This window comes from Colletotrichum chrysophilum (genome assembly GCF_026319265.1).
Source record: "Colletotrichum chrysophilum strain AFK26 chromosome Unknown scaffold_50, whole genome shotgun sequence".
Taxonomy (NCBI): domain Eukaryota; kingdom Fungi; phylum Ascomycota; class Sordariomycetes; order Glomerellales; family Glomerellaceae; genus Colletotrichum; species Colletotrichum chrysophilum.
This window is the reverse complement of record NW_026517337.1, coordinates 168,110-181,066: the sequence shown is the minus strand read 5'-3', so window position 1 is coordinate 181,066 and position 12,957 is coordinate 168,110. Positions and strand designations below refer to the sequence as shown.

Sequence of the window (12,957 nt, the reverse complement as noted above, 5' to 3'; positions counted from 1 at the left end):
TTAACAATTGGAGGATCACCTGCTCCCTCAAAGCTTCTGTTGACCTGCCATGTCTCCGGAGGGACTGTCAGCCCCTGAGCGGTGCCATTCCTGATCATGGTACGAGGCAAGGAATCTGTCTCGCACACTTCAAGATACCTTCCATGACAATGTGGCATTTGGAAGGGGACGAGTTTAGCTTCGTGCGTGACTCAAAAGGGTGCAACCTCGACATCTCAACCCGAATAAATGCGTAACCTTCAAGGCACCCAAGGATTGAATGCCAAACCCAAGTCTTTCCGATTTTGACTGACATCCCTTGGCCTAAACTGCTTCCAGAAGGGACATTGCGAGGGAGGGAGGCAGGTCTACGAGAGGAAGGAAGGCAATCGGGACGCCGTGCCTCCCACTCCTAATTCTTCTGCCACCGTGTGAGGCTTCGTGGTCTGGTTGGTTTGGCCGGATAAATGGTCAAATTCTCGTGATCTTGGTTCGATTCTCCTATGATGTCGAGACTTTCGGGCCTTTTGTTCCACGCACCGCAAGGGTGCATCTCCGAGCCACACATGGCAAAAGAAGGCCACGATTGAGGTTTTCATGTGGTACCGCTTTGAGCACCCCCAAGAAGAATATAGAAAAGAAACCTCCGCCAACTTTTGTTGAGTCAAATTGTCCCTCAGACTATTATCCAACGTTCCTAGCATTGAGCAGCCGTGAGGCTGAACCCGCTAAGATCAAACTAAGCGTCATCACTGGAACGACTCTGTACTGCGTTGACGATTGTGCCAATATTTTCATATTCATATCCATCTCAATCTGCCAGGGAGGAAGGGGACTGCTTGGTAAGTGGGCGGCAGGGCATCCTTCTCCTTAAATCATGTCCTGATGGCGCCTCCCTGGTTTGGGTGGTACCTCCTGGGGAAGGCGACATGCGTGATGGCAGGAACGCTCCAGCTTCCCGGGGGCGTGTCGAAGATCTGCGGGTTCAGAGAAAACAGTGATAACAGCCCACAGTCAGCTCTCCGAAGCAAGTTGGAGGCTGCATAGATGGCACATATTCTGAGTTTTCTAAAGCAAAATGGGAGGAGCCAAAAGAGAACATTCGCTGAGTTTTGGCTTTTGGCTATGATTCCCGTCCGCAAGCGCGAGACTCTTTACATGCTAGGTTGTTACTTTGGTGAGTTTTTGCTGGAGTCGTTGATGACGAGGGTTGATGCTGAAATCTCAGGGGTTCCGCCGTGAATGCCGCAAGTTGATAGTTTCTCAATCATGGTCGCTTAGAATCAATCCATGCCCGAATCACTGAATTCGGAGAACACCAGAAACGTTGCGATAGAAAAAGGCACTTTAGCGAATAACCAACATGACAGACTCGTAATTTCCGCAGCCTCCGTATTTTCTTACCTTCGTTATGTTGGCCGAGGCGGCCAGTGTCATATGACTTATGGAAACCTCTCTTTTGAAATTGTCTCAAATCCCCATAATTCCCCATCTCTCGCCGTCATCCACTTACAGGCGGAGATGCATCACTCGGGAGTGGGAAATCAGACCCCACCCCCATCTTCTGTGTTCGTCTCCCACTTACGGCCATGATAAGCCACCCCACCTACGGTACATTGAGATGTATAAGTAATGTTATAGTCTCATCGCGTCTAAAATGAATTAATCATTGTACCGAAGCCAGTAAAGTCCGCTCTTGATTGTCTGTGAATTGAGAGGTTATCTTCACCAGTATGTTGTTCCCTCGCCATGCACCACCAGCTGCTCACATATACAAGTGTCTTCGTCTGAAACAGAAAGCATCACGGCCGTTCTTCACGCTTACGGCGCGGCCCTCAAGAGTCGTAACGTGGAAGAGGCTGTCGCTCTATACACCTCCGATGGCGTGATCATGCCGCCTCATTTCACAGCCGCTGCAGGCACTCCAGCTCTTCGCGAGTCCTACACACGCATATTCTCTAGCATCCAACTGGTCATCAAGTTTTCTATTGATGAGATTGTTGTCATGTCCCCAGATTGGGCATTTGCAAGGACTACAGCTGAGGGAACCAAGACGATGCTGGCGACACAGGAGTCGGAGGAGCATGCCAATCAGGAGCTCTTTATCATGAAGAAGGAGGGCGGGAGCTGGAAGATTGCGAGATATGCGTTTTCAACGATGAAGCCTTTGGTTCAGAATGGTGTAAGAAGAAGCTAAACATGTAGTCAGCCAACGAATGCTAGAAACATGAGCAAAAGAACACTTAGAGCGCTGATCTTCAAACTTTGATCCAGGCCATCTTCATATGGCTTCGGTATTTATCTCAATAACAGAAAATTATTTGATTTGATTCAAAATCCTTCTGCATAATACGGAGTCCTGTGCTCGACCTTCCATCCAATCATACTGTTTGGCAATCATTTTCCGCCGATGCCGAATCGTCATCGACGGAATGATTCCGAGTAAGACTTCCACGACCCGGGCAGAAGTTCAGATGAACACCGTTTACCTCGAGGTTTATCGTCGTGTCTGTTTCGTTTCCTGGCGTCCCTCTCCCGTAGATACCCATACGCCAAGGAATGAACAATATCGCTGGGCCGAAGAAAAAACATGGCAACAACTGCCAGCGGCTTGCGAGCTGCAAAAGTCCCAGTTCGGTAAGAGGGCGCTTTTTATCTAGTGGTCTGGCGTTTACCCCGTCGGAAAAGCCAACCTGCGGTTTGTCCCTGAGCGAGAATGTCCGAACAAATGACTCATCCTCATCCCCAGATGCTGCTTCGATTGTTTTCTCTTGAAGCAAAAGAAGCGTGCTAGCTGACTCCGTAGCATTTGTCAACTGGCTATGTATACTTATTAAGGCAATAAGCCCACTGCTAATAGATAAAAGCAGGGCGTACGACCCGAGCTGTGCTGTTGTAGAGTCGTTCTTTACAGACGAAGTCCATGGTGCTAAGCCGGTCACGAGACAGATGCCCAACATGACCGCAATGTTGGCAAGCATCTTTTCGAGTGCAGATTCTAGACTCTTCTCATAGTCCTTGACTTTTGCATCGCGAAGTGTGTTGATGAACGCGAACAACTCTTTTTCTGGTCCTGGTGAAACCTCACATATAAGACATGCCCACGTCCGCTTGTCAAGCCTGTGTCTGAACCGCTCCCATGACAGTTTGCTTGCACCTGGCATTGCTTGGCCTTCGGGGAACTTCGAGGCCGACTGATATGTAGTCGACTGTTCTGTCTTGCCAAAGAGTTCGAGGCTGAGAGGATTCCATTTGGCCTCGTCGGCGACGATCTGGTGTCGGCGTTTAAGATGTCGGTACACGTTGCTTGACGCAAACACAAATGTACCGCAGATAGTTTTCCAGCAAGCCTGATATATAACAAATGTGAAGTTGCGGTAAAGTAAAGTGGAAGTGCGGCGGTGAAACAAAATGTTGGCCAGCCCGTATACCAAGACCAAGAACAATCGGGTTACACTGTCGGCGGTCGTTCTTTTGTTCAAAAAGCCGTTATAGACAAGCGTATTGAAAGTCATGGCGACGACAAGCCAGCCACTGACATAATTCCATATCGATATCTGGACCATAATCTTCATCACCGATGAGGAAGTTCTAACCCTTACTGGTATTTGTTTGGGCTCTGGACTTTCGGTTCTTGAGTCATCGGGCTGCACATCGTTGATTCGACGACCAGATGAATACGGAGAGTCCGTGAAATCGCTATGCCCACCAATGCAGTAGATTTTTAGTTTCTTTGAAATTTTATATCTGACGTTGATGCCAATCTCTTGGGGGAAACAAAGTATCCAAGGCAAGGCTTCGTTTTGGTCTTGAGTTTGAGTTTGAGTTTTGCTTTCATCTCTGGGGTGGCTTTCTTCATGAGTTTTAGGTTCAACTTGGGATCCGCTTTCAACTTGGAGTTTTCTGTCATTCGGGAATTTCCATCGCAATCTCTCTGGCCAGGTCATTGAAAGAATGGCGGAAATGTTTGGCTCCAGGTACGTTGAGGGTAACCATATATCGTTCGACAGCTTGGGCGTGTATGTCGTCAAGATCCAGTACGTAATCATCATGAATGATAGTGTGACAAGGGCGATTGTGGTGTTAACCTTCTTGCTAAGTTCCATGGTCTCAGACACGGGCCCGCTGGCATTGCTCGAATTATCGGAAGCTGTTGCAGCCATCTGTGCGTCGATAAAGAATTTAGTACCGTCGCCCATAGTAGCTGGTCGACAGATAATTGAAGTGACTAGGCCGAGTAAAAGAATGAGGCGGCGGCAGTGGATGAGATCCATTTTCATTTCATTGTCCCATATACGGGACGGTGACGGCGTTTTAATGAAGAGCCTGTTGAGAATAGGGAACCCCGAACATTCACTGTCGCCGAGATCCGACGAGTCGTCCGATACCGAATGCTGTGGGAACCAGGAGCAGATTTGAGTCGCAGAGCTTGAGATACCTGTTGCTGTCGTAGCAGACAAGAAAGCGGCCTCTTGCCGCAAGGTCGATAATGAGGAGTTAACTCCGCAGATACCGGACGCAATGAATTAAGAGAGAAATAATTTCGGCATCAGCATTATGCTAGGTGGGCAGCCTTTGGGATAAGTAGTAAAGGAGGGGGAAGGCACATACTTGGGCCTTAATGGTCCCTTAGAGAGGTGCGGCTGTGTAGTTGATCCCGCAATCGGTCTCTCTCCCTTTTCAACGCCGCTACAGGGGAGTTTGTCCAGCTGAAGCTGAGCAGCTTTTGTCGACTGCTTGCTATATGTCTCGACTCGAGACCTTGAGCTCTATAAGAATGAGAATTCCTGTTAGGAAGATTTCGTTTGAAAAGAAACAGCTGGTGGGAAGAATGCCGATGGTTGGGTGATCAGGCTGGACCCGCCAAGAGCAAGCAGGCTGAGCATCGGGACACTTGGGGGCAGGGAAGCAGCCAACCCTTGTTGCATATGCATCTTCAGATGTGGGACACCCATTAAAATCAGGCTGGCTCTGGGTACCCAACTGACGTGGCATCTCGGTCTGCCCAGTACACAGCCTGAGGCGATGCATCTTGCATGCAGAGGTGGAATATCCGGAGAAAAAGACTGCAGGGTTGAACAAGAGAAGCGACATGTTTCGAATGATTCGGCATGCCTTCACAACATCATTGATGTTGACTTATGTCAGCAATGAGCAAGTATTTAGGTACAATGACGGCTATCTAGCCAAGTACTCTCTTCTTAATACTACAACTTATGCCCACAGTCAGAGGTACTGCTACAAGTGAATCCAACAATTGATGGTTTAGTTGGTAGCAGAAGAAGATCGTTCGTCATAGTTGGAAAGCAGGTTCATATACGTTCGGGTCTCTTGTGAGTCCTTGGACCTGTGCTCATTATAGAAGGAATTGATGGTGAAAATAATAATACAAATTGAAAGTCTACAACCACAATGCTCCTTCATTATCGTGGTATTATCCCAAAACATGCACCCATCTCTCATCTACTTCTTGATCTCGGTGCTCCCAGCAGCAGTTGTCCCGCTCGCTGTATCAGGAGAATCCAACAACTCTGGGCCCGGCTCAACCTTCTTGTTAACGCTCTCAGTCGCCACCTCCTTCTCAACCTTCTTAACATCAACATCATCCGCCTCAATCTCTTCTCCGTACGGCCCGCTGGTCTTCACGCCCTCCATAGAATCAGTCTCATCTCCATCCTTCACGACGCCGTCCTTGACACTGCTCGCCCGGCTCACGTCCGCGCTCTCGGGACTCTCCGTCCTCAGGCCGAGGTGCTTCTCGGCTGTGGGATCCTCCTTGTTGCCGCCCTTCCAGTCAGCGGCCTTCATCTGCGGAACCGGCGACCCCTCTGAAGGCTGCTGCACGACATCGCCCTCCGCAGGACCGACTTCGTCACCACCATCCTTGGCGCGGTGGGAGTCCGCAACTCGCCAAACGACGGCAATCTTGTCGAACCCGCGGGACCCCTTCCTACTGGACCCCTTGATACCGTCCATCGCGTCCCATTCGATCTCGAACACGCCGCTGGCATCGGGCTTGCCATCTTGCTCAGGACCGTTGCCCTCAAAGAAGACGTTGAACCAGACGTGAGCCACCGCCGTGACCATGGTCAAGCCCATACTAGCGGACGTCCTGTTTCTTCTCTCGACAGAGATGTTGACATCACTGTTCGGGATATGGATGGCCTCCTTCGGCTTGAGGATAACGGCCATGCCACCAGGCTCTCCTTCCTCAGCATCTTCCTTGCCATTCGCTTCCGTCTCGCTCCTCTTCTGCTGTCCAGGCGCCGCCGGGTCCCTGATAAGTGACGTCGTCTTGGCGTTCCTCAACTTCTTGCTCTTACTCCTCGACACCCCGTCTTCCTTTGTCTCCTCCTTCTTTCCACCATCCTTTGCATGATTTGTGTTGGCATGCTCCGCCAAAGGTGCTTCCGCAGGGGCCTTCTCCGTAGGCTTGACTCCCACGCTGGCCAAATCGGTCATCATACGCCCGATACCCCCTCCACTAGGTGCATCTCCCTCGATAACCACCCTCTCACTCTTCTTGAACGTGTGAAACACCTTGATCTTCTTGCCCTCATCCTCGAAGCCTTCAACATCAAACTTGACGCCGCTACGCAGGCCCCAGACATGAATCTCCATAATCTCAACTGCGCGATCCACATACTTTTTGCCTCCCCTAGTCCAGCGGTCCACGTAGGTGATCGTCCGCAGCTGACTTGGGATAGACACACCAGCGCCGAACTTAGGCCTCATCCTCCGCTCGGTAAACCTCGTCAGCGCCTCCTCAGGCTTCCAGCCGCACTCCGAGATCAGGTAGCTGCAAGAAACAGTCCCGCTGCGGCCCTTGCCAGCCTTGCAGTGCACAACGACGACTCTCTGATTATCGCCTCCCTCGACCTTCTTGCCGTCAGACTTGCTGACAGCCACGTCGCCCTGCTGGAGGTCGCCGCCATTGAGCCAGTTGCGCATGCTCGCCATGATCATGGGAATCAGGCGGAACGGCGGCGGGTGGTGGTCAGGCCAGGGGTAATGCCTCACACGCCCGTAGACCTCCTCGTCGGGGTACCCCGTGCCCTCGGCGCGGAACTCCCATATCGCCCAGTTGTCCTTGTGTTTCTCGTCGAGGAAGGTGACGAGGCGGTCGAGCGGGTTTCGGTAGGCTCTTTGGGGATACGTCCCTGATGGACCGGAGCTGATTCGCACATCATCGTCAGCTTCATGTGTCCTGCAAACATTGTGAAGAAGAGAACGACTTACGTGGCAATAATGTTGGAAGTGACATAGCACAAGTCCAAGTCGGACTCGGCGTGCCTTGCGCGAGGCCCCGCGACGATTTGTCGCAATAGAGAAGCCATTTCTCGAAAAGAAAAAAAGAACCCGAAACCTTGAATGCGACGTGGAACTTGGATTGGAAAGCGGAGCAAGGTTTAGAACGGGGTCGCGCGCCAAGAATAAAAAGGTTGTTGCAGTGCAGCTGTATTAAATGAAGGGCCTAGGGAGGTGCAATCCAAGTCGAAAGGCCTCCTGACGTTTTGCGGGCGGTTCCTTAGCTGCGCCTGCGCCTTGGTCGCGTGCAGCTTGTCGAGGCTTGACGTCGGTGTGCGCGACGGCTGCGCGACGTCATTGATAGTGGGGTGAACCAGGGGAGGAAAAGGCCGAGCTACGCCACTTTGGGTGTGGCTAGGTGTCTAGAGCGTTCGTTCCCCGGGTGCTTGGCGACATGTGCTTAGCCCTTGTATCAGTGTTACATTATCAACGCCCACACCCATCGCAGCGCGAAGCAAACGGTGTAATGAATACTTTAATCATGCGGGTTTTGATGTATTGCGCAAACAAACTAGTAGACAATGGCCAGAGCCAGAGAGCGAAACGGGAACCTGAAATCATAGTGTAATGCAGAGCGCAACCCGGGGTTCGTCCAGGTCCTAAACTCGCCGACACTCCAAAAGCCAGAATGAGTCGCGGAAAAGCCGTTTGAACAATGGTCGGCCGTAAAACATCTCCTCTTCTTTCCTTTCCGTTGCTACCTTGTATCCTTGCCCCTGAACCGTTTCTTACATACTCCCCTGGAAGGAAACATTCTTATCATGGCTGGAGTTGCAGCCTGGCCCATCACATCGGCCGAGCCGGTACTGATGCGATATCGTATAATTAAGATGTGTGGGCATCATGCACCAGTCGTAGGGACTGGTGTGCATTCTGCCTGCCAATTTGAGCTCTTAGGAGGTCTTCTTGGGGACGGCGGTACCGCTGAGGTAGCGGTTAGGGTCGGTGTAGGCGTAGAACTGGCGGGCGCCTCCCTTGACAGTGTCCCAGGCCTGGCGAGCGGCAGGGGGAGTACCCTGGTTGCCGACGGCGGAGTCAACGCGGGACTCGAACATGGCGAACGAGTTCTGGACGTGAGAGCTCTGGGTGAAGCGGGCACGCAGGAAGGCAGTGTAGATGGCAATCAGAATCCAGGAGCGGCGCTGGAAGGTGATGGCGGAGAGCAGAAGGCGAACCCAGAGGAGGATCTCAAGGGAGGAAACCACGGACATGGACGCGTCGTAGTACTCCTTGACGAAAGCGCCAATCTTGTCGGCAATGGGGTTGTGCGCGTACTGGGGCTTTCCGCCGGGAGAAGCGCCAGCAGCCGGGGCGATGGGCTTGGGGGGAGTGATGGTGGGAATCACGTTGGCGCGCGTGTAGGTGGCGACGTGGAAGACGGAGTAGATGGCGTAGGGAAGCATAGCCAGGGGGTACTGGGGAGAGAAGAGCCAGACCAGGGACATGACTGCAGATTCCAGTTAGCCGCAGCGACAAGACGGAGAGAACGAACGAAGAAACTCACCAAGGTACTGGACATTCTCGTCGGCGATGAGAGCCAAGGGGCTCTGGGGCGCCTTAGCTCCGGCCTTGCTGCGAGCTCTCAGGGTCTTGTAGACGACAATACCGTAGGTAAGGCAGGCCGAGAGGAAGGCCAATCGGTAACTCCAGCGGGCGACTCTGCTGTAGTAGTTGAAGGTAACGTAGGAGAAGGAATAGCGAATAACGGACAGGATCAGAGTCAGGTGTCTGGCGAACGCGTTGTTAGCAAATGCTGAGCCCTGGAAGAAGTTCTCATCGCTAAAGATGCAGCCCCGGTCCCCCGGCCTTCTCCGCAGGCGCGACTAGCATGTTCTTCGGGTCGCAGGGATACGGATGAAGCTCGAAGGTCAAACGGAATTGTCTGTACGTACCCGGCAAACCAAGCGACTGTTTGAAGATAGACGGTTAGCATATGCCGCACTCAGACATGCAGACGGGAGTTTGAAATCGACATACATTGCAGGGTCTGGGCGAGAAGCAGAAGCCTCTGGGTGAGAGGGACGCTGGCGGGCGGAGGGGGTGCCATCGTGCAATATTCTTCTGGCGGCAGGCGCGATAGGCTTGAAATGTGGTATACAGCTGTTGGTGCTGATAATCAGCAGGTTCGCAAAGGATGATGGGATTTGCGACGCAGTGCAAAGCTCTGTGTCGTGTGTCTTTTTTCTGGTGGTGTTGGAGTTGACTTTGGAAAGCTGGCCAGAATGCGCAAGAAGTTGAGGTGATGGCGGGCGGTGGAGTGGCTGGTTAAGGTGGAGGTGGAGGAAAATGGAGCCTGGACTCAGGCAAGCGGTGGTCGGTGCGTCAGTGCGTCACTGCTTCCTTCTCTGTGCTTCCCTTTGGTCGGGCCAGCTGCTGCCCTTTTTTTCGCTGGACTCTGGAGTGGCCGGGAGCGCGCAGAATGGACACGGAATTGAGAGGGAGGGGTCAATGGCGGCGGGAGGGAGGAAAGGTTACAGTGACCCCGGCAAAGCAAGACAGCGGTACGACGACCAACCCAGCTGAACTCCAGTCCAGGGTCCCGGGCACTTCAGCGGCAGATCTGCGGACTGTTCCCTCGCTGAGAAGTGAAGGGCTCCAAATTTTATGACGGCCTTGGACAGGGCTCTTTGCTGCGAGAAGTGTCACCTGCGAATCATCAATGCGACAGCTCTCACATGTCATTTTTTGCGCATGGAAAGATGAGCCCTCTGGTCCTTTTATTTTTGTTTACTTTCCATCATTTCTGCTCACCTTGACACCGACGAGGCGGAAACATCTGAGCCCAGCACCTCCAGGTAAAGGGAGACATGAGACGACGGAATAGAATCCGTGCTCTCTGGCTGCAGCCCAGTATCAGCAAAACACCAGCCGCTAACCAGTCCGGATGGCCTGATGCGCTGATGCAGCAACTAGGTAATCGTCCACGGTGCTAGGTGCTAAATGCTAAGTAGCCCAGGCAAATGGTGCCTCTGCCCTGCTCTGGACTCATTGGGCGCGCATCTGCGAGACGCTCTTTCATCACCACCTGACGCTAAATCCGGACTTCCCTGTTGGTGTCAAGCCTCAATCTTCGGCTTGTTTCCTTTCGTCATCATCACACCCTTGGTCTGTGCGCCAGCTGCAGCTCCGATCCACCAGCTTTGGCCAATCCAAATTCTCCGCCGTCAGCTTGCTGTCAACACTGTACGTCTCAGCCTAAATTTGCATCTCAATACAGTGTGGACCAACACACCAGAACTGTCCGTCTAGACCCCTGTCAATTGAGAAGCTGTGGCGTCACAGCTCCCCGAAATCTGAATTGTTGAGATTTGGAGCTCCGTGGCATCACCACAACTGATTGTCTCGACGGCCCGTGTTGTTTCGCCCACTCCGACCGTGACAACCCGCCACGATGCCGCCAAAAGCTGCTCCTCCGCAGAGGGAGTTCGTCCACCCCGAGGCCGGCCATGCCAGAAAGAAGTAAGCCGTCCAATTCAATTCCTGGCTGCTGCGCAGCCACTCCTGCGACGTCCACTAACAGGACCCTCGCGATAGGCCGCCCAGCCCTTTCGCCATCGAGCCCATCTCAGCCTTTTATTGCTTCCTGGCTGCAAACATAATCTCCGCCCTCTTCGCCCCGATCCAAGACTGCGACGAGACATTCAACTACTACGAGCCTACCCACTACCTCTCCCACGGCTACGGCCTCCAGACATGGGAGTATTCTCCCACATATGCCATTCGCAGCTGGCTCTACGTTAGTCTGCATGCCATTGTCGGCAACATCCGCCGTCTGCTGCCCCAGTCTACCAAGGCAAGTCCAATGCGTCGTCCACGATATTCGGCCTATTGGTCTCGTACTGACTGACCTAGGTTGGCGAGTTTTACTTCATTCGATATGCTCTGGCCTTCGGCTGCGCCTTATGCCAGACCCTGCTGTTCCGTGTCATCAGCCTCACCCTCAATGCGCGCATTGGTCTCTTCTTCATCCTGGCCACGGTCTTCAGCGCAGGCAACTTCCATGCGAGCACCGCCTATCTACCCTCCAGCTTTGCCATGTACATGGCCATGCTGGGCGCTTCGTCCTTCATGAACTGGCGTGGTGGACTGAAGACTGCTCAAGGAATTTTCTGGTTTGCTGTTGGAGCTGTCGTAGGATGGCCTTTTGCTGCCGCCCTTTCCTTTCCCTTCCTCATTGAGGAGGCTATCTTCGCTGCGCTGAGTGACAAGGATCGCTTCATTGAGGCTATCATCCGCGTCGTCAGGGGTGTGATTGCTGGCTTGATCGTTATGGTAAGTCTCTTGTTGATATCTGTGGTGTAAACCGCATCTCACACATCTAGTTCTTTGATGGATGCATCAACACTTTCTTCTACAAGAAGGTCGAGGTCGCATCTTGGAACATTGTCAAGTACAACATCTTCTCGGAGACCGGTGGCCCGGAGTTGTACGGTACTGAGCCTTGGGACTTTTACTTCCGCAACCTCGCCCTGAACTTCAACATTTGGTTCATCTTGGCCCTTGTCTGCCTCCCCCTTTTCGTCCTGCAGAAGCTGGTTTCACCTTCAGGACAAGGCTTTCAGACAGGCTTGCGCGCGCTGGTTTTCATCTCGCCTTTCTACCTCTGGCTTGGCATCTTCACCCTTCAGCCTCACAAGGAAGAGCGTTTCATGTACCCCGCGTACCCTTTCCTTGCTCTCAATGCTGCCATGTCCCTGCACATCATTCTGGCGGCTCTTGGCAACTCGGATCCCAAGACTCTCGTTGGCAAGATTCCTGCCAAGCTCAAACTCTTCACCGTCAGTCTGGTGCTCCTGCTTTCCTTCGACATCGGACTCTCGCGCGTTTACGGGATCTGGTCCGCCTACTCTGCCCCGATGAGGCTCTACTCGCCACTTGGAGCGGGTGTCAGCGGTCAACAGGGGCTCGGCCTCCGTGGCGATAACGTGTGCTTCGGCAAGGAGTGGTACCGCTTCCCGTCATCCTACTTCCTGCCTCGCGACATGCACGCCAAGTTCGTTCGCTCCGACTTCCGAGGACTGCTTCCTGGAGAGTTTGCTGAAGCTCGGACTGGCTTCGGTTTCTGGAGCGGTACGTGGATGCCCACGAAGGGCATGAACGACAGGAACGAGGAAGACATGGGCAAGTACGTTGATCAGAGGACTTGTGGATTCCTGGTCGACACTCAGTACCCCGAGCGAAACGACCCCTTGCCGCCGAACGAGCCTGACTATATCGCCGATGAAGAGCACTGGGAGGTTGTGAAATGCGTTCCGTTCCTGGATGCGGCCAACACACACTTCCTCGCCAGAGCACTCTGGGTTCCAGACCTGCCCTTCATTCCCGAAAAGTTTCAACGCAAGTGGGGCCGCCATTGCCTTCTCAAGCACAAGAAATGATGGATCCCAAGAGCTCAAGCAAGGTCATCTACGTACCCAAAGTCGGCCTGATACCCACCATTCCAAGGCGCTCCTTGCCCCGTTGGACAGCTTCTAACGGGCGATTAGACGAGGGCGTCAACTTAACAAGTGAATACTGGCCAGGCTGCTCAGGCATTTTGGCATGCTCGCACTGGGGTATCAAGTTCACCTGAAGAAAGGTGGCAGGGCAACCAGCTATCAGACCGTGAAGATTGGAAAGGGAGCATTTATGCACGCCTGCAAAGGTTACGCGCCTGAACAGCGAAATATG

General features: G+C 52.9%; 4 protein-coding genes across 4 annotated transcripts; 2 read left to right on the top strand and 2 right to left on the bottom strand.

Moving 5' to 3' along the window:
* Positions 1-1,728: 1,728 nt before the first annotated feature.
* On the top strand, positions 1,729-2,226 carry COL26b_006664 (uncharacterized protein; the record flags this gene model as incomplete). Its single annotated transcript, XM_053179476.1, is given in 3 exon segments — positions 1,729-1,756; positions 1,776-2,161; positions 2,203-2,226. 3 exon segments carry the CDS (start codon positions 1,729-1,731, stop codon positions 2,224-2,226), a joined length of 438 nt encoding a protein of 145 aa, XP_053036587.1.
* A 3,216-nt stretch (positions 2,227-5,442) lies between these two features.
* COL26b_006663 (uncharacterized protein) lies at positions 5,443-7,316 on the bottom strand (the record flags this gene model as incomplete). Its single annotated transcript, XM_053179475.1, has 2 exons — positions 5,443-7,153; positions 7,219-7,316. The coding sequence occupies 2 exons, from the start codon at positions 7,314-7,316 to the stop codon at positions 5,443-5,445; spliced, it is 1,809 nt and encodes a 602-aa protein (XP_053036586.1).
* An 864-nt stretch (positions 7,317-8,180) lies between these two features.
* On the bottom strand, positions 8,181-9,334 carry POM33 (Transmembrane nucleoporin; the record flags this gene model as incomplete). The annotated part of the gene is made up of 4 exons (XM_053179474.1): positions 8,181-8,734; positions 8,792-9,015; positions 9,180-9,195; positions 9,265-9,334. 4 exons carry the CDS (start codon positions 9,332-9,334, stop codon positions 8,181-8,183), a joined length of 864 nt encoding a protein of 287 aa, XP_053036585.1.
* Positions 9,335-10,678: 1,344 nt separating this feature from the next.
* COL26b_006661 (uncharacterized protein) lies at positions 10,679-12,665 on the top strand (the record flags this gene model as incomplete). The annotated part of the gene is made up of 4 exons (XM_053179473.1): positions 10,679-10,746; positions 10,822-11,023; positions 11,140-11,559; positions 11,610-12,665. 4 exons carry the CDS (start codon positions 10,679-10,681, stop codon positions 12,663-12,665), a joined length of 1,746 nt encoding a protein of 581 aa, XP_053036584.1.
* Positions 12,666-12,957: the final 292 nt, after the last annotated feature.